Below are 26,108 nucleotides of genomic sequence, written 5' to 3'. Positions count from 1 at the left end.
CATTCCAGCATGTGTAAGTTGGTGCATGCACCACTTAAGATATAGGTTTACTATATCTAAGGGTCACTACACTTCAAACCTATAAGTCACCCCTATAGCAGGCCTTGACAATCCTGAACCGATACAGAAAAGGGGGTGGTGATGAACAGAGTGTCTGAATTAAGCAGACCACTCTTACCCAGTCCAAAGATCAGGGCTTGATCCATCACCGTTATTTATCTCACTGCCCCATCCCAGCTCAGAACCTGGCTATATGCAAATTAGTCTGTCCCTGGCCCAGTGCATCATGGGAACAGGGCAGACCAAACTACCAAGCCAATTCTTCACCAGAAAGGAGACAAGCTACCGGGGACAGGAACAGACTAATTTGCATATAGCCAAGTTCTGAGCTGGGATGGTGCAGTGAGCTAAAAAACGGTGATGGATCAAGCCCTGATCTTTGGACTGGGTAAGAGTGGTCTGCTTAATTCAGGCACTCTGTTCATCACCACCCCCTTTTCTGAATCTTGACAATCCTGAAGGCAGGGTGCCTGATTATAAGTGAGAGGGTGCCACTGCTTGAGCAGAACACTCCTGCAGCCTACAGAGTCCATTCTCCCAGGTTGTTTGTGCTGCAGCCATTTACGACATACAGAGTGGCATTATGCGACAGCGTGATGACCAACTCTAGAACAACTGAAACTAACCCTTTCGTGTTTGGTGTCAAGCATTGTGGCACCCCCACACCGGTAACTGGTGTGGCAGGTATGAATCCACCCTCAAAAGCGAGTTTTGTTGGATCCCTGGTGCTCCCGGTACCAGCCTTCTAGTCCCAGGCAACACAAATGGTTGCTGCCGAACAGAGACATTTCCACCCTCCTGCTGCTCAGCCAAGCTGGAGCAGAGGAAGGTGGAACAATAGGCATCCTGTCACAACGAGATGTGACCACCTCCCAGACAGGATTTAGTGTATTAGGGCTGGGTTGGTTCGCTTGCCAGCAACCGAAAGTCTGCATGAGGGGCACATTTGGTATCCCTGTGCATAGTCCAGTTCAAACCAGTAAGGGAGCCGTTGGCTCCAGCTCTGGCACGAAACTGGAAACAGGACATGGGAGTAACCTCTTGACGGTCTTGACCCTCCCCTGGGAGGATTCCCCTGAATCTGTCCAATCCTCTTCCATGGGTACAAAAGGGATTACCTGGATGTAGGACCCTAGATTCGACGAGGACAAGATTCTAAACCAGGAATCACTGAGCTTCGAATGTCTGAACACTCTGGACTTCGTTTGGGCCCAATTTCGTTTAACACTCAGTCTGAAGCATCATCTGAGCCAGTGTGCCATACAGGCTCAGTGAAGGACCTGTGGCGCATCAAGGACAACCGAAGAATCTCCCTTGGAGTGAAGTAGTCACTCCCCTGCATCCGCAGGCATCACATCATAACTGACCTGTATGCTGCTCCTGAGCTCCTACGGACTCCGAAGCCGCCAGCAACACAGGAGGTGGGTTTCTATGTCCCTCGCGGTGCGAGCTGCCCTCTTACCAAGTTTGAGGCCAGAATCCCTCGTGCAGGCTGAAATAGCCGTACCTCTGTGCACCGCGTTAATTTGCAAATGCATATGCTTGTTGGCGTTTCCCGAGCAAGTGCATTGGGCTCCGAATAGCCCTAACTTCCGGCACCATTCCATACCAAGAACTCTGGCCGCCTCGCAACAAGTGCTCCGTGGGCTGATGTTTGGTGAAATCGCTCTAGGTCCTCTCGCGACTCTTGTGCCTCCACGCCAATGAGTCCATTTGAGGGTCAACTTTGCTTTTCTTGGGCTCCCCTGGTTGCTCCAGGCTTGCCCCGACTTCCTTGTGTTTGGTGAGTCTCCTGGACCTTGCTGGTTTGACCGGTAACCTTCTTTGACCTTCTGCATGGGTTGCCATTGCCAAGGCTTGTTGGTGCTCCCGCCAGACACGGACCCCTCAACACTAGACATCCTTTGTGGGACAGCTCGTATCCGGCTCCTGTTCATCTTCGTCGTCTTCTGGTCCCCTTAGCTGCAGAGTCAATAACTCCATCAACACACCTGAAGCAACCGACATCGGTGGGCATTGGTTTACTGAGCCCCTGGTGTGACCCAGACTCTGTCCCTCTGCTTTTAGGTACTCTTCGACAAGAATCTGTGAGAAGTTGGCCTGATATGCAGTGCTCACTATTCTAGTGATCACTATGTATCAGTCCAGACAACCCTTATTGATGATTGGTTGTAAGTCAACCTTATAGACCAGCTATCCTAGTAGCATGGATACGAGCAGTCTAAGGCTAAGACTCTAGAGGGCGTGTTAAGCAAGCTGTTTTACCATCACATATACCCCTTGAACACCAAGTGAAAGGACACCACACAAGTTGTTATGAAAATAAACGTGTATGTATTTCTAACAAGACTACCCTGGCTCTTTATGAGACAGGGAGCTAAGCACACAACAAAACTCTTACAAAAATACAAAGTCGCACAATTTACACAAATGCCCGAGGGGCACGAAAAACCATATATACAAGAAGTGGAATGCGAAATTACTAGTAGGTAAGTACTATTCTCATAGGCTTTAGAATCGCTAGGACTGGACTACTGAACCTTTAGATTACAAGCAGGAGGCCTAGGGACGTCGTGTGCAGAGTGGGAACTCTCACGCGTAAGGCGGGAAAAAGTCTATGGAGGCTAGTAAAGACAAAGTTACTGTTCTCGGGCGAACCCGACTAGGTGGGTCGAAAACAAGAGTGGATCCGAACACTTAGGGTGTTGGACTATGCTGGAGCACCGGAGTACTCGGTTTACCTAGCCCAGGGGCTGCGGCTGCATAGGGTTCAAGTTGCGTCGGAAACCCTCGTTGACGAACCAGGAGCCTGAAAAAAGAAGTTGCTGGCAGGCGGCCAGTGAAGAAGTTCGTGGTGATCCAAGCCTGGATCAGGGAAGAAGAAGACCTGTAAGCAGAGGGGACCAAGTTCTGAATCACTAGCCAGTGATTTAGGTGGGCACCAGGATGGCACCGGACGAAGTCACCTCGACCAGGTGAGTGGGCGCTGCTGGGCTCTGCAGTCTCTCGGACCAGGAGGCGTTATCGGCGACCAGGATGGAGGTGCGAGCTGTCCCACGAAGGTATCTGCTCTCGACGTCGCTGGACCCAGGATTGGGGCAACAAGTCTTGGCACATGCAAGCCCACGCTGTGGGCTTAAAATGGAGTCTGGAGTGGACCAGGAGGGTCCAAGGTGCTCCTCTGTTGGAGGGGAGCAAGGGCTAGTCTGGAGCAACCAGACCAGCGGTGTTTGTCGTCGTGAAGCGTCGTAAAAGGGCCACTAGCCAACGGGCAAGTGACCTGGACAACGCAGTGAGCAGCAAAGAGCAGAAGGCCCCACGCAGATCTCGTGGATGCAGGGGGGCTGAACTTCGGTGCTGGAGCTGCTCAGGGTCGGGGCTTCTCTTACCCCAAAGCACTCAGTCGAGGGTCACTCGGTGGTCGTGCTGGACAAGCGTCGTGCAGTCTTGATGATGGCCGGTCCCTCGAGGTCTCGTCGCACCCACGGGTCTCAGCTGGGCTGAAGATGTAGGTTGAGGTCAGAGGTGCCAGGGAAGCCGGTTCTCGTTGAGCTGGGCAGTCTTGATCCGGAGGAGAGACTTACTGCAGACCGCGATGCTTGGTTGGTGCCTGCTGCTGCAGGGTGACTACTCCTTAGTCACAAGGGAGAAATCTTAGGAAGAGTCTTGAGTTCCTCTCGTAGAAAGTCGGTTCAGGATTCAAAGATTGATCTAATTTGGAAGGGGGCCTGCTCCTACCTTTATCCTGCAAAAGGGGGCTGGCACGCGACTAAGTCCTGCCCTATGGGTGGGACTAGGAGGGGGGTGGTTACACCCCTCTCCTTTGGCGGGCTTTTCCCCAGCTCAGGGTCTGGTGTGCCCCTGGAACTGGTTCAAGCCGGCCTATGCACAGTGAGCACCGGGGTGCCACTTGCAGTCACCTTCCTCTAAAGCCCTGCCTACCTAGGATACACAAAATCCTGTCTTAGACGGTGCTGGCACCGCCCCTGACAGGAAACCCTTTGTCCTTGCCTCCTGCGCTGGGAGGACTCCCAGCAACAGGAGGGCAGACTTGTGTCTCGGTGGCAGCATCCATCTTGTGGAGCTGAGGCTATGTCTGACTTTAACCGGGGTTACAGGTTACCAACATGTCGTGTCCCTCTAGAAGGGCGGAATGCTAACCCCGTCGCCAGAATTGGCGAGGGGTTAGTATTCCAATTCGTATGACACCTTACTCGACATGTTTTGATAAAGCGATACCAGAGTTGGCATATAACCGCGAGGATTATAATGCACTTAAGAGTATATGGTATGCGTTATCATGGAACAGCTATTAGGACTTGGTTCCGCAAGCTGCAAACGGGCTCCGCTCATGCCAGAGCACCATCTCACATTATTCCAAGCACTCTGCCTTCAGGATTGTTAAGGCCTGCCATAGGAGTGACTGATAGGAATATATGTGTCCATTTTGGGGTTAGACATAGGAATACTATATCTAAAGCAAAGGGTGAGTACACCACTTTGTCCCAGCTGTCAAGCAGCCAGTTGTGTCTGTTTAGTTAGTCAGCCCAGGGGTGGCATAATACATGCTGCAGCCCCTGGGAGACTTCTGGGTGCACCTCAGCCCTGGGTACAGGGACTTAGAGAGGGCCCAGTGCCAATTCAGTACCTGGGTACAATTTGGAGTAGAGAGAACAGCTAGGCTGTGGGTCTGATTAGCAGGCCCACAGCCAGGAAAGTCGTAAACCAGTGAAGCAAAAAGCAAAAATCTGGGTGATCATAGGATTGCAGACCCTACTCTCCTACAGAATCCACCTTTGGATTCCAGCAGACACTTTCCTTCGTTCCAGCATCAGCTCTTCTTCGAAGTCCTCCATTGAGATGGACTGCCGTTTCCAATGCCACTTCAGACATATGCACCCGGCTCCCCTGGGATAGGTAACACTGGTACTACGGTATCCACGGTGGGGTGGCTCTCCAACCTCGTAACTTCCATGGGTTTTCTTCCAAGTCCATTGTGAAGGGTCCTTAAACTTTAAAACTTCAACCGTGACTTCCCCATAGAATTGAAAGGAGCACGCGGTCGTGTTCCCACACTGCAACCGTCCTTCATGGGGTCCCTACTTATTCATCTTGGGTGGTTCCTTGGGGTACCAGCGATTCTACATCCTCTAGACACGGTCTCGAGTCGTGGTTATACTACTATTTTAGTATATTGTTTGCACCCCCACTGGTGCCCACTGTGTATTAGTGCTATTTACTATTGTTTCTGTGCTATAGTATTGTGTGCTATGTGATTATCTTCGTGTAGAAGCTACTGTGTCGTACGAGAGTGTTATATTATTAAATACATATTTGTATAACTACTGTGCGGTTCTCCTTTCATTTAACCAATGATATAAGGTTGCATTCGAGTAACAAGCTGCTTAACATTCCTTCAAGACTAAGCCTGAAGGCTGCTCTCCACAGCTCCCAATGCACAAGTTACTACTTGTGTAACGATATATCTGTAAGAGACATTAGTTAGTATTAGATTCCTTACCTTAGAATATCCCCAGGCGTCAGACTGGATCCGGAAATTTTTGCGTAGCAGTACCCTTGCGCGTCGGTAGGCGTCGTCTGCGGCTCCACGTCCGTCGTCGGCGTCGTGATGATGTTGTCGGAGTACTTAGACGCCGTCTCCGCGTGCTGACGTCAGTTCTTAGACACAGCTTTTCCGCGCCAGAAGCGCTGAGCCATGTTAAAAACCAACACTGGTGCCATTGAAACTAGGGCCCTGAAGGGGATAACCCTAACCCTAGATATCGGTTCGCAGAACGGGGAGGATGGGTGGGTTGGTAAGGAATCTAATACTAACTAATGTCTCTTACAGATGGAGTAGTTTCTGTCCTGTAACTCCAGTTCTGTAGTAGGGGTATCTCTGTTATAGTCATAATCTAGTGAATAGTCCCGCCCATGTGCGAGGACCCAGGGAATCAAAAATAATCTCTGAAGTTGTCAGAAAATTGCAGAACTGCAAAGACACTTAAGAGAAAATTTAAAGACAAATAATGCAGCCTATATCCACAGGCTACACTGTCCAGTACTTCAACTAGAAAATTCCACCAAAAATCCACAAACAGCAAGCCTGTCCAGATTTCCCTTGCTTCAACAGCAAAAACCCCTCAGAAATGATAGAGAGGAAGGCATGGACAGACAAGGCCCATAGGCTGCCATTATGTGGCTTAGATAGGATACTGTGCCTTTAAGAGAACTTTCCAGAACTTCCCAGTATCCCAGAATGCACTGCAGGTCCCTCTTACTTTCAGTTCTTTTTGAAGGCGTAACACGCCAGACCTGTCGCATTCCTTAAATGAACATCTCTCTCCACCGGGGAGGCGGGAGGGCGCTTATGACTATAACAGAGATACCCCTACTACAGAACTGGAGGTACAGGACAGAAACTACTCCTTCTGTAGTAGGGGATCTCTGTGTAGAGTCATAATATAGTGAATAGAATGGCAAGCCCATCCCCACACCAAAGCGGCGGTGGAGAAAAGAGAATTAACACCACTATTGTGCGAACAGATTTCGCAGCGAAGCCTACCCAACCTGAGCGTCTGCCCTGGCATCAGTGTCCAGGCAGTAATGCTTAGCAAAGGTATGAACCGACTTCCAAGTGGCCGCCTTGCAGATCTCTGCAATCAGAACATTACGGAGCAAGGCTGTCGTGGCAGCTTTGCACCTGGTGGAATGAGCCTTAGGCTTACCTCCTAAGGTCTTATTAGCTTTTTGGTAACACAATTGTATGCAGGACACAATCCACCTCGAGATGGACTGTTTAGAGGTAGCAAGACCCGTCCTGACCGATCCATAATTGATAAACAATTGGTCTGACCTACGAATATCCTTGGTTTTATCCAGATAAAATTTCAACACCCTCCTGACATCCAGGGAATGTAAAGACCTTTCCGCTGGAAATGAAGGATTCTGAAAAAACGTAGGCAAAGTTATAGTCTGGTTGACATAAAAATCAGAAATAACCTTGGGAAGAAATTTAGGGTGAGTACGCATAACAACCTTAGCAGCATGAAATACAGTATAAGGTTCTTGGCAACACAACGCCTGAATTTCACTCACTCTGCGGGCCGATGTAATGGCCACGAGGAACGCCGCCTACCAGGACAGGTGCTGCAACGAAGCCTTATGAATAGGTTCAAAAGGCTCCTTCATCAATCTGGACAGCACCACATTCAATTCCCATGAAGGCGAAGGAAGCCTGACAGGAGGGAACACTTTCTTCAAGCCTTCCAGAAAATCTTTAATCACAGGGATCTGGAAAAAGGAAGTCTGTGAAGGGCATTTCCTGTAGGCAGTCAATGCAGCGAGATGAACCTTAATGGAATGGACATTAAGGCCAGACTGCGCCAACTGTAGAAGATAAGGAAGGATGACATCTTCCTTACATGTCGTCGGATCATAGTTCTTGGACTTGCACCAGATACAAAATCTCTTCCACTTGTACGCATAAGAAGTCCTAGTGGAAGGTCTCTTAGACTCCTTCAGTATGTCCATACAATCTGCAGGGAGATTCAAATGACCATATTGCACTCTCTCAGGAGCCATGCTGCCAAACTCAAAGACGAGAGGTTGGGGTGCAACATCAGGCCCCCGAACTTCGTGAGAAGGTCCGGCCTGCACGGCAGCCGAATGTGAGGAAGGAGAGACCGGTGAAGCAGGTCCGTGAACCACCACTGTCTGGGCCATTCCGGGGCAATCAGTATCATCCGCGCCCTGGACTGGGACAGCTTGATGAGAACCGTCGGAATCAGGGGAATGGGTGGAAAAGCGTACAGAAAGCTGTTCGACCAGTCGATCCATAACGCATTCCCCAGCGTCCCCGGCTGGTAGTACCTGGAGGCGAAGTCTCGGCATTTGCTGTTTTCGGCGGTGGCGAACAGATCTACGTCTGGAGTCCCCCACCTTGCGAAGACTTCTCCTAGCACTTCGTCGTTTATGACCCATTCGTGCTTTTCCTGAATCAGTCTGCTCAGAGCGTCTGCCTGAACATTCTGCACACCTGGCAGATGGGTAGCCATTATCGTCAGTCCTCGAGCCAGAAGCCAGTGCCAGATCGCCTGCGCCTCCTGCGACAGGGTGCGTGATCTCGAGCCCCCCTGCTTGTTGAGGTAATACATCGTGGTCGTATTGTCCGTCTGTACAAGCAGAGAGTTGGTCTGGAAGGACGGATGAAAGGCCTTCAGTGCCAAGTGAACAGCTCTGAGTTCCAGGAAATTGATGTGGTACGTGGACTCCGTCGGGGACCACGTCCCTTGAATCTGCAGGTCTCCGGAGTGCGCTCCCCAGCCCTGGAGAGAAGCATCCGTCACGATAGTCTGAGTAGGAATGTCCTTGTGGAAGGGAACCCCTCTGAGGAGATTCTCCGCTGAACACCACCACTTCAGAGACTGTAGGGCATATAGAGATAGACGTATCTTGTCGTCCCAAGATCCTCTCCTCTGATCCCACTGATCCTCCAAGCATTCCTGCAACGGTCTCATGTGCAGTCGTGCATGGGGCGTTAGGAAGATACAAGAGGCCATCGAACCCAGTAGAGAAGACACCGTCCTCACTGTCGTAGATGGAGTCGACATAAGAGCCTGAGCCTTCCGAAGGAGAGATAATCGTCGCTCTTCCGAAGGAGACACGCTTGCTGACAGCGTATCGATGGAGGCTCCCAAGTACTGTATGCATTGGACCGGAGTCGGGACCGACTTGGCCATGTTGATGTGCAACCCCAGCTTGTCCAAGAGAACGCACGTCTTCTGGAAGTGTGCTCGCGCTTCCGAGAAGGAGGATGCCTTGATCAACCAATCGTCCAGGTACGGGTAGACAAACACCTTGTTCTTCCGCAGGTGCGCTGCCACCACCGCCATGCACTTCGAGAACGTTCTCGGCGCAGACTTCAGTCCGAATGGGAGTACTGTGTATTGATAGTGATTGGTGCCGACTTGGAACCGCAGGAACTTCCTGTGTTTGCGTGCAATGGGCACATGGAAGTATGCATCCTGTAGGTCTATGGCACAGAGCCAATCCCCCTGTTGCAACTGAGGATAAATCTGATGCAACGACAGCATGCAAAACTTTTCCCTGCGAATCCACTTGTTTGCCTGTCGCAAGTCCAGAATGGGCCTGAACTCGTTCTTGTCCTTCTTGCGAACCAGGAAGAACCGGGAGTACAGGCCTCTTCCTCTTTGAGACAGAGGTACGTCTTCTATCGCCCTTTTCCTTAACAGGATATCGGCCTCCGCCTAGAGCTCGCGCAGTTGATACTGCGAGCTGACCGGAGGAATCGATGGAGGCGGGCTGGTGAACCGAAGACTGTATCCATTGCAAACAATATTCAGCACCCACTTGTCCTGAGTAATTTTTCTCCACTCTGCCAGAAAAGATTGAATGCTTCCCCCCACCGGAGCGGGTAACAGTCGCAGGGGAAGTAAGTGCTCAGGGCCTAGACCCGGCCTGGCCTTTAGTCGCTGGAGCAGACTGATGGCCGCCTCTGACCCTCTGGCGTTTCTCGAACGGTCTTCTGAACTGCTGCTGCTGTTGTTGTTGCTGCTGTTGTCCAGAAGACTGGCCACGTCCTCTACCTTGACCACCGAACCGACGTTGGAACTGACGGTACGGATTCTTGGCCTCCTTGGGTTTCTCCAAACCCACCGCCGTGAGGGTTTCCGCCTCCGCCTTCATGCGGGCCATTTCATCGTCAGCGTGCTTCCCGAATAGGGTCTCGCCAGAGAATGGAAGATTGGCAACCCTTTGCTGAGCGTCCGGTTTCAGAGACGTGAGGCGGAGCCATGCATGTCTCCGTTGGTTAATTCCGTGGCAGAAACCATGTGCCGCCAGCAGCGAGGAGTCGGCCGCAGCGCTGATGACTTGATTCGCCACCAACATCCCTTCATTCAGCACCTCCTGAAAGTCTTCCCGCTTGTCCCGCGGTAGAAGCTCCACAAACTGTTGAAGGGATTCCCAAAGGGCTCTGTCATACCGACCCAACAAGGCAGTGGCACTAGCCGCCTTCATTGAGGTCGCTTAAGTCCCACAAACTCTCCTCCCAGAAGAGTCCAGCCACCTAGATTCCTTATCTGGTGGAACCGTGGAGGAAGGTGTGGTGGCATGTTGTTTGCGCGCCGCCGTCACAATCACCGAATCTGGAGGAGGTTCAACCCTCAGAAAGGCCGGGTCCGAGTCCGGAGCCCGGTACTTCTTCTGCATTCTCGAGGGTGCCGCCTTAGTCACCGCTGGGGTGAGAAACAGATCCATGGCCGGTTCCTCCAGACCCGGCACCAGTGGCAACAACGGCCGAGACAAATGCTTCTGGTGTAGCGTCTCGAATATGACTGATGTCTTGGGAGCGGGCACCGTCAAAGTAATGCCCAATTTCGCCGCACCACGTAACAGTACGTCCTGGAAGGACACCAGATCGTCAATCGGTGAAACCCTCGTATCCGGCGAATCCGACAACGTCGGGGAATAGTCCCTGGTCCCAGACGACCTGGTCTGGGAACGAGACCTGTGGCTCCTATGGCGCCGTCTAGATCGTGTGGACAACCTGTGGCGTGAACGTTCCCTTCTTCTGGAACGGGAGCGCGACCTCCCCACACGTGGGCGCTCCACCAGTTTCCGTGGAGGCGTCTTCTGTGGTCTATCCTGGGGCTTCGGAGCAGGTGTCCCCTTAGGAGGTGTCGGAAGCAGAGGCAGTGACACCGACCTCGGTGGCCTGACAGGAGGCCTCTCCGGCAAAGGAGCTGGCCCATGAGGTGGGACCGGCGGCGGAGGTTGCCCCGTAGGTGGCACCGGAGGAAGTGGAGGCAGTGGCGGATTAACAGGAGGAGCCTCCTTCGGCAGAGGTGGAGGAGTCGCAAGGCCTTGGCGGTGTATATACCACCGAGTACACCGAGCCCGGTGACTTCTTCGGGGGAGGAGCCTGTGACCCAGACCCTCCAGAGCGTGAGCGACGCCTCCGACGCTCTTCGCCAGAACCAGCGTGACTTTTGGCACCAGAATCCCTCCTGCGCCGCTTAGGGGAGGTTGAGATCCTCGGGGACGCTGACCGCTTCCTGCTCGACGTCGGGCGTCGTTTTTCAGGCGTGGAGCGGCAGTCCCTCGACTCCGAACGCCGTCTCCTCGACGTCGAGTGCTTCTTCCTCGACAACGATCGTCGCCCCCTCGACGACGAACGGTCAGACCTTGACGGCGAGCGTCGACTCTTCCTCCTCGTCGACCGTTTCCTCACCGTCGAGGATCCCATCGACGCCGATCTGGTCGACGGCGACCGGCGGTGTCGCTTCGGTGCCTCCTTCGTCGACGGTGATGCCTCGACTCCGACGTTGACGACGGCGGCGGTGATCTCGACGGCGGCCTACCCAGGCCTCTCGACGTCGATCTTCCACGCTGTCTCGACCCGGAGCCCCGGGGAGAAGGGGAACACACCGTCGTCATCCCTCTCGACGTCGTCAATGCAATCGACGTCGACGGAGACCGGGACCTTTTGCTGGTCTTCCTGCCTCTGGGGAGCCCCCCAGAGGCCTCAGCAGGGGCAGAGGGAGCCTTCCCAGCCTGCCCAGACCCACCTGCAGCCTGCAGTCGCCTCTATTCTAGGCCTTGGAGCCTAATCCTCAGCCTTTCCCTCAGGGTCCTTGTGGAAAAGGTCTGGCAGATGTCACAGTCTTCAGGGACATGCTCTTCAGGGAGGCAAAGAATGCAGACGTCGTGTGGATCAGTCTTGGCCTTCTTCCTTCCACATGCTGGGCACTTGGCGAATAAAGCAGGCATTTTAGATCCCTAAAAGCCTGAACAAACACACAGAAGTGAAAAGGAAACACCAAGAATCAAATGAGAACACTTTTAAATCCAAAAAGTGAACAAAACTCCAATAAACCCTTGAAAAAGGGAGAGCTCAATGCACCAGGGTCCTGTTAGCAGGAGCCGGAAAAAAGACCTGAAAGTAAGAGGGACCTGCAGTGCATTCTGGGATACTGGGAGAAGTTCTGGAAAGTTCTCTTAAAGGCACAGTATCCTATTTAAGCCACATAATGGCAGCCTATGGGGCTTGTCTGTCCATGCCTTCCTCTCTATCATTTCTGAGGGGTTTTGCTGTTGAAGCAAGGGAAATCTGGACAGGCTTGCTGTTTGTGGATTTTTGGTGGAATTTTCTAGTTGAAGTACTGGACAGTGTAGCCTGTGGATATAGGCTGCATTATTTGTCTTTAAATTTTCTCTTAAGTGTCTTTGCAGTTCTGCAATTTTCTGACAACTTCAGAGATTATTTTTGATTCCCTGGGTCCTCGCACATGGGCGGGACTATTCACTAGATTATGACTATACAAAGAGATCCCCTACTACAGAAATATCGTTACACAAGTAGTAAATTGTGCATCTGAAAGAGACACGTTAGTATTAGATTCCTTACCTTAGAATAGATACCCCAGCAATACCAACCCCGGTGGTGGGTCTGCGAACCAATAATCACACCAGAAAGTCCTGGAGCACAGAACGGCCAAAGAAGCCATCCCTCCGGACTTGGCTGTCCAGGCAGTAGTGCCTTGCAAACGTGTGCAGCGATGCCCACGTAGCTGCCTGACAGATGTCTTGTAAGGGCACTCCCCAGCCCAGGGCAGTTGTAGTCGCCGTGGCTCGGGTGGAGTGAGCCCGCAATCCAACAGGGGGCTCCTTTCTAGCCAAGGAGTAGCATGCCTGGATACACAAGATGATCCACCGGGAGATGGTCCTCTTGTGAACCGCTTTCCCCTTCTTAGCGCCCACGTAGCCAACAAAGAGTTGGTCATCCAGACGGAACTGGCGTGTGCGATCCAAATAGAATGAGAGCGCACATTTTGGGTCCAGACGGTGGAGCCGCTCTTCCTCTTAAGAGAGGGATGCGGTGGCGGAAAGAAGGTTGGCAAGGTGATAGACTGCCCGATGTGGAAGGCCGTGACAACCTTGGGCAGGAAAGATAGCTTAGTACGCAACACCACTTTGTCTGGATGGACAGAGAGGAAAGGTGGAGTACAAGAAAAAACCTGGAGCTCACTCACTCTCCTGGCAGAGGTGATGGCAACCAGGAAAGCAGTCTTCAGAGTAAGAAGACTGAGAGGACAGTTGTGAAGTGGCTCAAAGGGAGTGCACATCAGAAAAGTAAGAACAAGGTTCAAGTCCCACTGAGGCATCATGAACGGAACAGGGGGGAACGTGTGTGTGATGCCCTTAAGAAATCTATTTACAATGGGGGACTTGAACAAAGAAGGTTGATCAGGCAGCCTCAAAGGCTGAAAGGGCAGAAAGGTAGACCTTGATAGTGCCCAGAGCAGAGCCCTGCTGGGCAAGAGAAAGAAGGAAGAGGAGAACCTCAGAAAGAGGGGCAGAGAGAGGATCCACAGCCTTTGCTGTGCACCATGCCACAAATCTGTTCCACCTGCAGGCATATACCGTTTTTGTGGAAGGGACGCCTGGCTGCCAGAATGACATTACAGACTTCAGGAGGCAAGTCAAATGGCCTCAACTGTCGCCGCTCAATCTCCAAGCATGGAGGTGGAGACTGGACAGGTTCGGGTGGAGGACCGTCCCCTGCTGCTGCGACAGAAGGTCCTCCTGAAGAGGCAGACGAACCGGGAAATCGACTGACATACTGAGTAGCTCTGGATACCAGTACCTTTGTGCCCAGTCCGGAGCCACAAGGATGACTTGGGCCCAGACGCGCTTGATCTTGTTCAGCACTCTGGGCAGAAGTGGTATAGGCGGAAAGGCGTACAATAGACCGCAGCTCCACTCGCGATGAAAAGCGTCGCCGAGCGAGTGCCGCCTTGGAAATTCCAACGCGCAGAACTGATGACATTGCGCGTTCTCTTCTGTGGCGACTAGATCTAACCAAGGCTCTCCCCATTGCTGAAAGAGGCCTTGCGCCACGTCCGAGCTCAGACGCCATTCGTGATCCATCATGCACTGACGGCTGAGCTCGTCCGCCCTGGCGTTCAGGGAACCTGCCAGGTGTTGAGCCACCAGGGTCACACCCTGGCGTTCCAGCCATTGCCAGAGGCGCAGAGCCTCCTGGCAAAGGGTCCACGACCCCACCCCGCCTTGTTTGTTGCAGTACCATATGGCGGTGGTGTTGTCTGAACACCTGCACTACACTCCCCCGGACAGAGGGGAGGAATGCCTTCAGTGCTAGACGAATCGCCCGTAGCTCCAACAGGTTGATGTGGAGCCGGGCCTCCGCCGGAGACCAGAGGCCTCTGATCTCCGCCTCTCCCATGTGGCCTCCCCAGCCCTGGAGGGACACATCCGTCACAACTACGTGCTACAGTTTGGGAAGGGAGAGGGATCTGCCGCTGACTTAATCGCGGTCCTTGAGCCACCACTGCAGCTGTTTCGTAGTGCCCTCCGAGATCAGGACGTGGTCGGACAGGTTGCCGTGATGCTGGGCCCACCGAAACTTCAGGTACCACTGCAGAGCCCGCATCCGCCACCTGACGTGATACACCAGTAGGATGCAGGAGGCCATCAGCCCCAGAAGCCGCAGCGTCAACCTGACCGAGACCCGGGATAACGGCTGAAAGATGGGAATCAGAGCCTGAATATCCCGGACCCGCTGTTCGGGTGGATAAACCCGAAACCGCGCCGAGTCGAGAACCGCTCCGATGAAGAGGAGCTTCTGAGAGGGGCACAGGTGTGACTTTGGCACATTGATGGAGAACCCCAGCTGGTGCAGGAGATCTGCCGTAGACTGGAGGTGGCTGACGACTGTCTGGGGCGGAACCCGCCTTCAACAACCAGACGTCGAGGTAGGGGAAGACTGAAACCCCTAACCTGCGCAGATGAGCTGCGACCACGGCCATCACCTTTGTGAACACCCGTGGGGCGCTGGTAAGGCCGAAGGGGAGCACGGTATACTGAAAGTGCTCGTGGCCAACCGTGAACCACAGGTAGCGCCGGTGGGCTGGCAGGACGGGGATGTGGAAATAAGCGTCCTGCAAGTCCAACGCTACCATCCAGTCTCCTGGGTCCAGGGCAGCTAGAACCTGCGCCCGTGTCAGCATTTTGAACTTCTCCTTCCGGAGGAAGCCGTTGACATTCCTGAGGTCCAAGATAGGGCGTAGGCCCCCCTTGCCCTTCTTGGGTACCAGAAAGTAGAAGGAGTAGCAACCACACCCTACTTCTGGCCCAGGAACGCGCTCGATGGCCCCCTTGGCCAAGAGGGCCGTAACTTCCTCCTGCAGAAGTCGCAAATGATCCCCCGATACACAGTGGTTTTGCGGTGGCATGGCTGGAGGCGTCGCCTCGAAGGGGAGGGAGTAGCCCCTTCGGACGATCTGCAGCACCCACCTGTCCGACGTGACAGTGCGCCAGTGGAGGAGGTGATGGCGAACCCTGCCCCCCACTGGCATCACATGGGTCTGAAAGCATGGACCAGGAGGATTTTGAGGTGGACGCTACGGGGGAAGGTGTGGACTGACCTCGCCGTTGTCCCCGACCGCCGGGACGGCAGTTCCCACAGCAGCCACCGCGTTGGGTATTACCTTGCGGAGCGTGGCTGGCAGCACGTGTGGGAGTACCCCTTCCGTGGCCACGAAAGGAATGAAAGGCTGCCGATTGCTGGCGCGGGGCCGAAAGGCCAAAGGACTTGGCCGTAGCCCTGGAGTCCTTAAAGCGCTCAAGCACATGGTCTGCCTTGTCGCCAAAGAGGCGACGGCCATCAAACGGCATGTCCATCAGTGTGTTTTGAACATCGGCCGAAAAGTTGGCGGACCTCAACCAGGCGTGGCGTCTGACCGCCAGCGTCGTTGCCATCGCTCTACCTAGGGAGTCGGTGGTATCCAGCCCATACTGAATAGAATATTTGGCTGCATCCCGGCCCTCCGCAAGGGCTTGGTTGAGTTTGGCCCGTACCTCCAATGGACACTCTGGCAGCACTTCCGCAACCGTATCCCACAGAGAATGGGTGTAGCGGCCCAAGAGGCATGCGGTGTTGGAAGACCGCAGTCCCAGACTAAGGGACGAGAAGATCTTTTTACCGAACTGCTCGTACCTCTTGGATTCCCTGTCCAGCGGGGCCGACGGGAATGCGTTCTGGGAATTGGAGGCCTGGATGACCAGACTCTCGGGGGTGGGGTGGGTGGACAGGAAACATGGGTCGCCCGGGGCCGGGCAGTGGCGTCTGGCCACGTTCCTATCTACGAGCGAACCCGCTTGGACCAAGTGCCCAAAAGAACGTAGGTTAAGGCCTCGTTAAACGGCAGCAGAGGCTCAGCTGAGCATGACTGTGGCTTAAGGACCTCGGTGAGGAGATTAGTCCTCACGGCCGCGACGGGGAGCTCAAGGCCCAAGGCTTTGGCTGCCCTCATCAACACCACACTATAGGTTGCCCCCTCCTCCGTAGCCACGGTAGGAGGCGAGACAAAGCCAGTGTCTATACCACTGGCCTCCCCAAATTCACCTGCCCAGTCCTCATGAGACTGGCATTCACGTGCCAGAGGGTCCTCAGACCCCTCCCAATCCTCCTCATCACCCATCTCCTGGTACTCAGGGTAAGAATATGATGGGTCCGGTTCATGGAATGTAAACTCTCCGAACGGCGTCAGAAGCGGCGCCGTTTGGCGCCGGGTCGAGTGAGACGTCGGGGACGGCGCCGCCCGAGGACGGCGCCGGTGGTGACACCGGAGGGGTCTGCGCAGGGGAGGTCGTCAAATCCACCGGCGACGACCCGGATCCAGCAGGGCCCTGCGGCGCCGGGCCCGAAGGCGCCGGCTGCGTCGGAGCCGAAGCACCCGACGGCGTCGGGGCCGGAGCCCCCGACCCGCTAGGACCCCCAGACGGGTCCCGTGGGGCCCGAAGGCGCCGCGGAGCCCGTCGGAGGAGAGAGGGTCCGCATGGCCATGAGGAACCGCTCGATCTCCTCCGGCGTCGCATGAGGCCCAGGGACCGGAGGGTATGAGGCCGGACGCGGCGCCTCAGACTCCGACGGAGCCGCGTGGGAGGTGCCACCTGAACCCCCGGCCGCGTCACGCGAGCGTCGGGGGGAGTCGGAAGAGCGATGACGTCTCTTCGACTTCTTGTGCTTACCTGACGACTTCGACCCAGAGGAGTGATGTCAACTCCCGGAACTAGGATGGCTCCGCTCCCGCGACCGGTCCCTCGACCTCCGTCCGGACCGGGACCTCTCTTGGCGTGGGGCCGACTGCCGGAGTTTGAGTCGCTTACGGGACCGCTCCCGTCTAGCCTTCGAAGTCAGGGCCCGGCAGTCGGAACAGGCCTTGTCGTCGTGGTCGACGCCGAGACAGTGGAAACACCGACGGTGAGGGTCCGTTACCAACATCAGTCGGTCGCAATCCTCACAGGGCTTGAAACCAGGCATCCCTACCGGCACCGATTAAGAGTCGAAGACTCGAAAAAGGGAGATCAAAAGATCAAAAAGAGTTAGTCAAAAAGTGACTAAGGTACCACTTTTTCCGGATCTGCGCTGCTGGCGCGGAAAAAAGAAGAACTGACGTCAGCACGTCTAAGTACTCCGACGACGTCATCACGGCGCCCACGACGCCGACGACTGATGCAGAGCCGCAGACGACGCCTACCGACGCGCAAGGGTCCTGCTACGCAAAAATTTCCGGATCCAGTCTGACGCCTGGGGATATTCTAAGGTAAGGAATCTAACACTAACGTGTCTCTTTCAGATTGGATAGTTTCTTCGGTTAGCTTTCACCTCTTAAATCACCATAAGGGTTGTTTGGACTGGTGCAAGGTGCCCACTTTAAGTAGGCGATAGCACATACTAGGCCAACTTCTCACATGGTAGCGCCCTATTCCCTCCACTCTACTCCCTTGACCCATAGAATAAATGTTTACATGTAAATTTTAACAGAGTTGCTAGAATTCAGCAGAAACGCTCATAGATGTGAAATTCACTGATATTTCCCTGAACACCTGCAAATAAAGTTTCATAAAACATTCAGGAAAACATTTACAGGGATCCTTTGAACTCGAAATTCTGCACAAATGATTCAGACCATTCTACATACATTTCAAGACATGATCCAAAACATGTTTGTATCCTGGGAAAATGCATACAGTAGATGTTATATCATTCTTCTATAATGGCCTTGCTTATAAAGAACAGCATCAAAATGTAAACCAGTGTATAACATTAAAACTCACCATATTCTGAAGGGGCTTCTTAAAACTAGGTTTATCAGGTACAATGAAGTTGTTCTCATGAAATGCGTGAAGAAGCAAGTACTCATTCCGTTCTGAACGTCCACCCATCAGTGTCCTTGACTGCCAAGCAAAAAGAAATAGATCAGTAGGGAAAAGTGATGTTCTATAGAAACTGCCACTCCTATCACCAAACCAGATCCCCATTGGTTTTAACAAAGTCAATAATTCATATAATGAATATCAGATGCTTTAAAAATGTTTGTATCAGGGTGCTGTACTTCTATGCTAAGGCCCTTGTCCCCAGCGTCCTTTACTATTCAAAAATGAGTTTCCTGACCTGGAACAGTACAGCAACTGAAAGTAAAGCCTAACATTGTGTGATGCCAGAGAGCTATAGATGCCTATCCATCTTGAGCATCTTATTTAGCCTCTCTCATCCACAGTCCTTAGGCAGATGCTTTCTGAGCTGTAGATAAATAGTTAAAACATGCAATACAACATGTGACAGAAGGTAGGCTGTGGTAATATGCAGGGCCCAATTAAGTTTACTCCGTTATCACGTTCGTTCACATTTCCTTAGGAACAAATAACCAGGCACAAGTCTGTATGAGGTGGGGACAGAATGACATCACCAGGTTTCAACAAATGGGATGGCAAACAATTTGGCCTAAAAGAGCATCACTCACAACTGGCATTCCATACATAATGCTTACATAATTGTGAAATACAACCTAAAGCAGTTCTCTTTTATGAATACTACTCATGAGTATCCCAGATAATGGATTAACTCTCATATAAAAACAAGCATTTGCAATGCAATAGGTCTTGCATTAGGAAAGTTTGAGCTATTGGTATTGTAAATGACACATTTTTTATTTATGTTTTGTTTTTGAAAATAGCAAAATTAATAGCTTTGTCATTTACAATGCCAATAGTTATAACTTTCGCAAATGTGGCACCTTTAGCATTTGTAATGCAATGTGTGTTGTATTTACCTGACTTACATGTATTTTTTATTACAAACAATGGCTTTTAATTTTTTTTAATAATTAATACTTAAATAAAAGTTATTGTAATTTATAATGGCAATAGCTTAAACTTTTGTAAATAACTTTTGTGAAGATTATCTTCAGTGTATTTTATTGTGACGAAAATCCAAGAGCAGAAGTGAAATATTAACATCTTTTTGTTACATTTGTAATAAAGCTTGAAACATTGAGAGACCTATTTGAACCAGTTGTTGAATGCTTACAGATTGATGCTGTGGTGGCGCTAAGTGATGTTGTGATGGTGAACGAGTGATGCTGTGGCGTTCAGTGATGCTTTGGTAGTGCATAGTGATGTTGTGGTGCCCCTGAGTGATGCAGTGGTGGCACTGAGTGATGCTGTATGCTATGCTTTGCTATCCTATGTTTTGCTATCCTATGCTTTGATTGGTTATGCTATGCTGTGTTTTGTTATGCTATGCTGTGTTTTGTTATGCTATGCTATGCTTTATTATGCTATGCTTTGTTTTGCTATGCTATGTTTTGTTATGCTATGCTTTGTTGTGTTTGGTATGCTATGCTATGTTCTGCTATGCTATGTTTTGTTTTGCTATGCTATGCTTTGTTGTGTTTGGTATGCTATGCTATGTTCTGCTATGCTATGTTTTGTTGTGTTTTGCTATGTTTTGTTTTGCTATGTTTTGTTGTGCTTTGTTGTGCTATGTGTTGTGTTATGCTATCCTATGCTTTGTTTTGCTATCCTATGCTTTGTTTGCCATCCTGTACTTTGTTTGCCATCCTATGCTTTGTTTGCCATCCTGTGCTTTGTTTGCCATCCTGTGCTTTTGTTTGCCATCCTGTGCTTTTGTTTGCCATCCTGTGCTTTTGTTTGCCATCCTGTGCTTTTGTTTGCCATCCTGTGCTTTTGTTTGCCATCCTGTGCTTTTGTTTGCCATCCTGTGCTTTTGTTTGCCATCCTGTGCTTTTGTTTGCCATCCTGTGCTTTTGTTTGCCATCCTATGCTTTGGTTTGCTATCCTATGCTTTGTTTTGTTTTGCTATCCTATGCTTTGTTTTGCTATCCTATGCTTTGTTATGTTATGTTATTCCATGTTTTGTTATGTTCTGCTATGTTTAGTTGTGTTGTGCTATGCTTTGTTTTGTTTTGCTATCGTATGCTTTGTTTTATGCTATGCTATGTTTTGCTATGCTGTGCTTTGTTATGCTATGCTGGTGAGGGTGTGTGAGGGGGTGAGGGGGTGAGAGGGTTGTGAGGGTGGGGGGGTGAGGCGGTGATGGTGTGAGGGTGAGTGAGGGTGAGAGAGGGTGAGTGAGGGTGAGTGAGGGTGAGTGAGGGTGAGTGAGGGTGAGTGAGGGTGAGTGAGGGTGAGTGTGAGTGAGTGTGAGTGAGTGTGAGTGAGTGTGAGGGTGAGTGAGGGTGAGTGAGGGTGAGTGAGGGTGAGTGAGGGTGAGTGAGGGTGAGTGAGGGTGAGTGAGGGTGAGTGAGGGTGAGTGAGGGTGAGTGAGGGTGAGTGAGGGTGAGTGAGGGTGAGTGAGGGTGAGTGAGGGTGAGTGAGGGTGAGAGGGTTGTGAGGGTGAGTGAGGGTGAGTGAGGGAGGGTGAGGGAGGGTGAGTGAGGGTGAGTGAGGGTGAGTGAGGGTGAGTGAGGGTGAGTGAGGGTGAGTGAGGGTGAGTGAGGGTGAGTGAGGGTGAGTGAGGGTGAGTGAGGGTGAGTGAGGGTGAGTGAGGGTGAGTGAGGGTGAGTGAGGGTGAGTGAGGGTGAGTGAGGGTGAGTGAGGGTGAGTGAGGGTGAGTGAGGGTGAGTGAGGGTGAGTGAGGGGTTAGAGGGAGGGTGAGGGTTAGAGGGAGGGTGAGGGTTAGAGGGAGGGTGAGGGGATGTGAGGGTGAGGGGATGTGAGGGTGAGGGGATGTGAGGGTGAGGGGATGTGAGGGTGAGGGGATGTGAGGGTGAGGGGATGTGAGGGTGAGGGGATGTGAGGGTGAGGGGATGTGAGGGTGAGGGGATGTGAGGGTGAGGGGATGTGAGGGTGAGGGGATGTGAGGGGATGTGAGGGGATGTGAGGGGATGTGAGGGGATGTGAGGGGATGTGAGGGGATGTGAGGGGATGTGAGGGGATGTGAGGGGATGTGAGGGGATGTGAGGGGATGTGAGGGGATGTGAGGGGATGTGAGGGGATGTGAGGGGATGTGAGGGGATGTGAGGGGATGGGAGGGGATGTGAGGGGATGGGAGGGGATGGGAGGGGATGGGAGGGGATGTGAGGGGATGGGAGGGTGAGGGGATGTGAGGGTTAAGGTGAGTGGGTTGTGAGGGTGAGAGGGTGTGTGATGGTGTGTGAGGGAGGGTGAGAGAGGGTGAGAGAGGGTGAGAGGGAGGGTGAGGGAGGGTGAGAGGGAGGGTGAGGGAGGGTGAGGGAGGGTGAGGGAGGGTGAGGGTGGGTGAGGGTGGGTGAGGGTGGGTGAGGGTGGGTGAGGGTGTGTGAGTGAGTGAGGTTGGGCCACGGTGTCTCTGAAAGCAGTTGTTTTAATTTACTTGGGGCGGGTTCAGGTCCGATAGAATGAAATGATACGGGCTAGGCGCCATCCGAAAGAGCAGTTTAAAAGTTAACAGGAGAATTTCCCCCACGCTGTTCTCATCTGTCATTCCGCGAGATGTCTGTTCTCCGAGTGCTTACTCCGTACATTCCCACACATTCGGGATTGCAAAATGTTATGTTTCCGTTCACACGGTAAGAGCACGCTGTCAATTAGGCACCTCATGCTTGCACAATCTCCCCCGCCCCCCCAAAAAATGTTCTTGCGTGCCGTGATGTGACACATTGAACTTCCACCTAGCAAAAATGTTGTTGTCATCAGAGTGACTTAACATTTCACACTTCGTGCTCAAATTAAGTTATATTTAATTTTAGCAAGTAGGATTTACTATTTTTTTAAATGGGTGCTGCAAAATGACGTCACCAAAACTTTTCTTGGTTCTTGAGACTAAATTTCTCATTGAGAGTTTTCGCCGCCAATTTCATCCGAAACAGCTGTACTACTATTTAGGCACATGCATTGTTCCACTTTAAATCAAAACGGTGTGAAATTTGCTTTAAAATACCTCTAGACATGCTACAGTCAATGAACGCATTTTGCATTTCCAGAACCGAAGTAAAGTGAAAGTGTCAGTGAAGCTCTCACCCTTTCCCAGCCGTGCAATGGCCGCAAAGAAGGTTATAGTTGAGAAGCCCGTGTTAGGGAGCAGGGAAAGTGCACTTTTAGTAAGACGTATTGGAAACCATAGAATGGCAGAGGAAAGGCAGCGCTGGGAGGAGGGCTGGGCAACCATGCCAGCATTCCGATTCACGGATAGATGGTCCGGTTTATGACCTGCGGAGCACGTGAAGTGGCTGGTGGCAAATGGAATCAGAGGTTGCTTTGATGTTCTTGTCTTGTCTTGCTTTGTGGGAGGGGTAGGGGGAGCGAATTCCTGTGCACGCGCCTGGCTCACATGACCTGTACGCGATCCACAGCTGGGTAGGCGCTTTTCGGAACGCTTACTATACATATCGCCTACCATCCCTACGGGATGGAATAGACTAGATCTAATGATAAACATGGCCCAGCCTCCTCTCAAAGATCAGTATTCTTTTGAAAAGGTTATCTGTAGGTGATAGAAGACAAACCCGAGCAAGCAATCGAAAATAAAAAAGCATGGTTTGGGTATTTCCAAACATGACTAACTGTAGAGAAGGATTATTATGAACTTTCTTAGGTGTTCAATCTGAAATCTGAAAGTTTCTCAAGAACACAGATTAGGAAGGCTATCTCGAGTGAGATCTAAAAGAAAAGGTAACTCCTGGACAGTTTGGATGTCTAAAACAACCTTGTGATCGCAGGAAGAGACCAATAAATCAAAAAAGTGCATGCTTTAAAGAAAAATCAAATATTTCTGGACAAGTTACTTACCTTCGGTAAAACCTTATCTGGTACAGACAGACTAGCAGCAGATTCCATACCTTAGTATATCCCAGGCATCAGGCTGGATTCGGAAGCCATTTACTCAAGCAGTATCTTTGCATGAGAGTAGGAGGCGTTGGTCAGCTTTGCGTGAAGTCGTCATCCGCACTGGAAGTCATGTCCACATCACCAATATAGGCGCCACCTTGGCGCACTGACATCAGTTACTTTTAACGACTTTCCAATTCAGGAGCGCTGAGCCATGAAGTGCACAGACAGTGGTCGTTTAGCACAACTAAGACCCTGAAAGGGATAAGCCCGAAACCTAAAAACCTGTCTGCATTGCAGGGAGGATGCGTGGGTCGGTAAAGATTATGCGGCTAGAAGACATCTCAACCAGGTAAGGCCCTACTGAAGGTAAGCAACTTGTACATCTGATAGACATCTATCCGTAGATTCCTTACATTAGAATAGATAACAAAGCAATACGACACCCAGAGGAGAGACTGCGGAACAGATTAGTCCAGGAAGTCCTGCTTGACAGAGCTGCCAAAAAGGCCCTCCCTGCGGACTTCACTGTCAAGGCAGAAATGCTTAGTGAACGTGTTCAGGGATGACCACGATGCTGCCTGACAAACATCAAATACTGGAACACCACATTGCAATGCTGTGGTCACAGCCATGGCTCTGGTGGAATGAGCTCTTAAGCCTTCAGTAGTGTGATTCTTGGCCAGAGGGTAGCAGATTTTGATGCAGAGGACCACCCATCATTAGATAGTCCTCTTCTGCACTGCAAAACCTTTCTTTGATTCAACGTACCTCATGAAGAGTTGGTCGTCCATCTGGAAGTCTTTGGTGCCGTCACGGTAGAACGACAACACTCTTTTTTGGGTCCAGAAGGTGAAGTCACTCCTCTTTAGAGGGGTGCAGAGGAGCACAGAAAGTGGAAGAGATGACTGATTGCCGCACATGGAATGGTATTACCACTGTGGGTAAAAAGAGGCTCTAGTGTGAAGCACCAACTTTACAGGGAAGATGGTCAGTTAAGGAGGCTTGGATGACAGAGCCTGCAATTCACTCACCCTCATGGCAGAAGTTATTGCCACTAAAAAAGGCAGTTTTGATAGAAAGCAGACGGATGGGGCAATTGAGCAAGGTTTGAACGGAGCGCACATCAGGGAGGAGAGAACCAAATTAAGGTCCCATTGAAGCATGATGAATGGGGCAGGTGGGCACATAGGTCCAAGCCCATTAAGAAATCTGTATACAATAGGGGATTTAAATAAAGAAATTTGGTCTGGCAGCCTCACAAAAGGTAGACAAGGCTGAAATGTACCCCTTAAAAGAGCCCAAAGCAGAGCCCTGCTGGGCAAGGTTCAAAATAAAGAGAAGGACTTGAGAGAGGGAAGCAAAAAGTGGATCAATAGACCTTTCTGTACAATATTTGACACATTTCGGTCACCAGAGGCGTACACAATCTTGGTAGGGGGACTCCTGGCTGCCAGAATCACATCATAGACATCGGGAAGAAGGTCATATGCGGTGAACGGTCCACCCCTGCTGCTGCGTACACAAGATCCTCCCAGAGGAGCGGCCTGATCGGAGGATCAATACTCAGTAGGCGAAGCTCAGGATACCAAACTTTCCGTGCCCAGTCCAGAGCCAAAAGAATTACTTGGATGCTCCAGATCTTTTTGAGCACTCTGGACAGGAGCGGTATTGCCAGAAAGGCGTACAACTCCACTTGAGATGAAATATGTCACCAAATGAGTGCCGCCTTGGAAACTCCAAGTGCAAAACTGCTAACATTGCATGTTCTTGGCAGAGGCTAACATCTAACCAAGGCGCCCCACACTTCTGAAAGAGACCATGTGCCCCCTCCAGTTGGAGATGCCATTCGTGATCCACTAGACAACAACACCTTGGAGTTTAAGGAACCTGCCAGGTGTTGAACTACCAGAGAGACGCCCTGCTGTTCCGACCATGTTCAGAGACACATGGCCTCTTCACGATGGGGCCTGGATCCCGTCCCGTTTGTTGCAGTACCATATGGTGGTGGTGTTGTCCCATAAACTCCTGAACCAGCTTTTCCTTGATGAAAGGGGGAAAAGCTTTTAATGTCAAGCAAATCGCTCGGAACTCCAGCAAGTTGATATGGAGTCCAGATTCTGCTGGAGACCAGAGTCCTCTGATCTTCATCTCTCCCAGATGGCCGCTCAATCCCAGGAGTGGCGCATCTGTCACCATTGTGTGATTTGGTTGGGGAAGGGAGAGGGGTGTATCTCTGACCCAATTGAGGTTGGTCAGCCACCACTTCAAATCCTTTGCAATGCCCGCTGAGATCTGGACCATGTCAGAGAGCTTCGCCTGATGCTGTGCCCACTCAAACTTCAGGTCCCACTGCAGAGTTCAAATGGGCCATCTGGCATGTGTCACTAGCAGGATACAGTAGGCTATGAGGCCCAGCAGCCTCAGAGCCAGTCTCACTGAAATCGAGGTTAGATGGAGAAACATCGACATCATAGCCTGGATATCATGGACTCGCTGCTCAGTAGGATAAGCCCGAAACTACACTGTGTCCAGAACAGCTCTGATGAAAGGGAGCATCTGAGGGGGGGAGGGAGGGGGGGGGAGGGGGGGGGGAGTCAGGTGTGACTTCAGCACGTTGATAATGAACCACTGCGAAAGCAAGAGATTTGCTATAGTGTGGATGAGGAGACTGGGGCGAGCCTCTCCCTTAACAGCCAGGCATCGAGATAGGGGAAAACTGGCACCTCTGATCTGTGCAGATGAGATGGAATTACCACCATCCCCTTGGTGAACACCCGAGAGGCACTGGCAAGGCCAAAGGGGAGCAATGTGAACTGAAAGTGCCTGTGGCCTACTGTGAACTGTAGGTAGCACAGATGGGCAGGCAGGACAGGAATGTGAAAATAGGC

At 51.7% G+C, this 26,108-nt stretch overlaps 1 protein-coding gene across 1 annotated transcript in view; it reads right to left on the bottom strand.

Annotated features, from left to right (window-relative positions):
• The window catches only part of POLA1 (DNA polymerase alpha 1, catalytic subunit), a 1,864,208-nt gene that overhangs the window by 1,223,871 nt on the left and 614,229 nt on the right, over positions 1–26,108 (bottom strand). The window contains exon 22 of the mRNA XM_078657805.1: positions 18,226–18,345. Within this exon, the coding sequence (XP_078513931.1) occupies positions 18,226–18,345 (120 nt within the window). The remainder of the gene's footprint in view (positions 1–18,225; positions 18,346–26,108) is intronic.

The sequence above is a fragment of the Lissotriton helveticus genome, chromosome 8, assembly GCF_964261635.1.
Source record: "Lissotriton helveticus chromosome 8, aLisHel1.1, whole genome shotgun sequence".
Taxonomy (NCBI): domain Eukaryota; kingdom Metazoa; phylum Chordata; class Amphibia; order Caudata; family Salamandridae; genus Lissotriton; species Lissotriton helveticus.
Note: the sequence above shows the minus strand (reverse complement) of the source record. Positions and strands in the feature narration are given on the sequence as shown.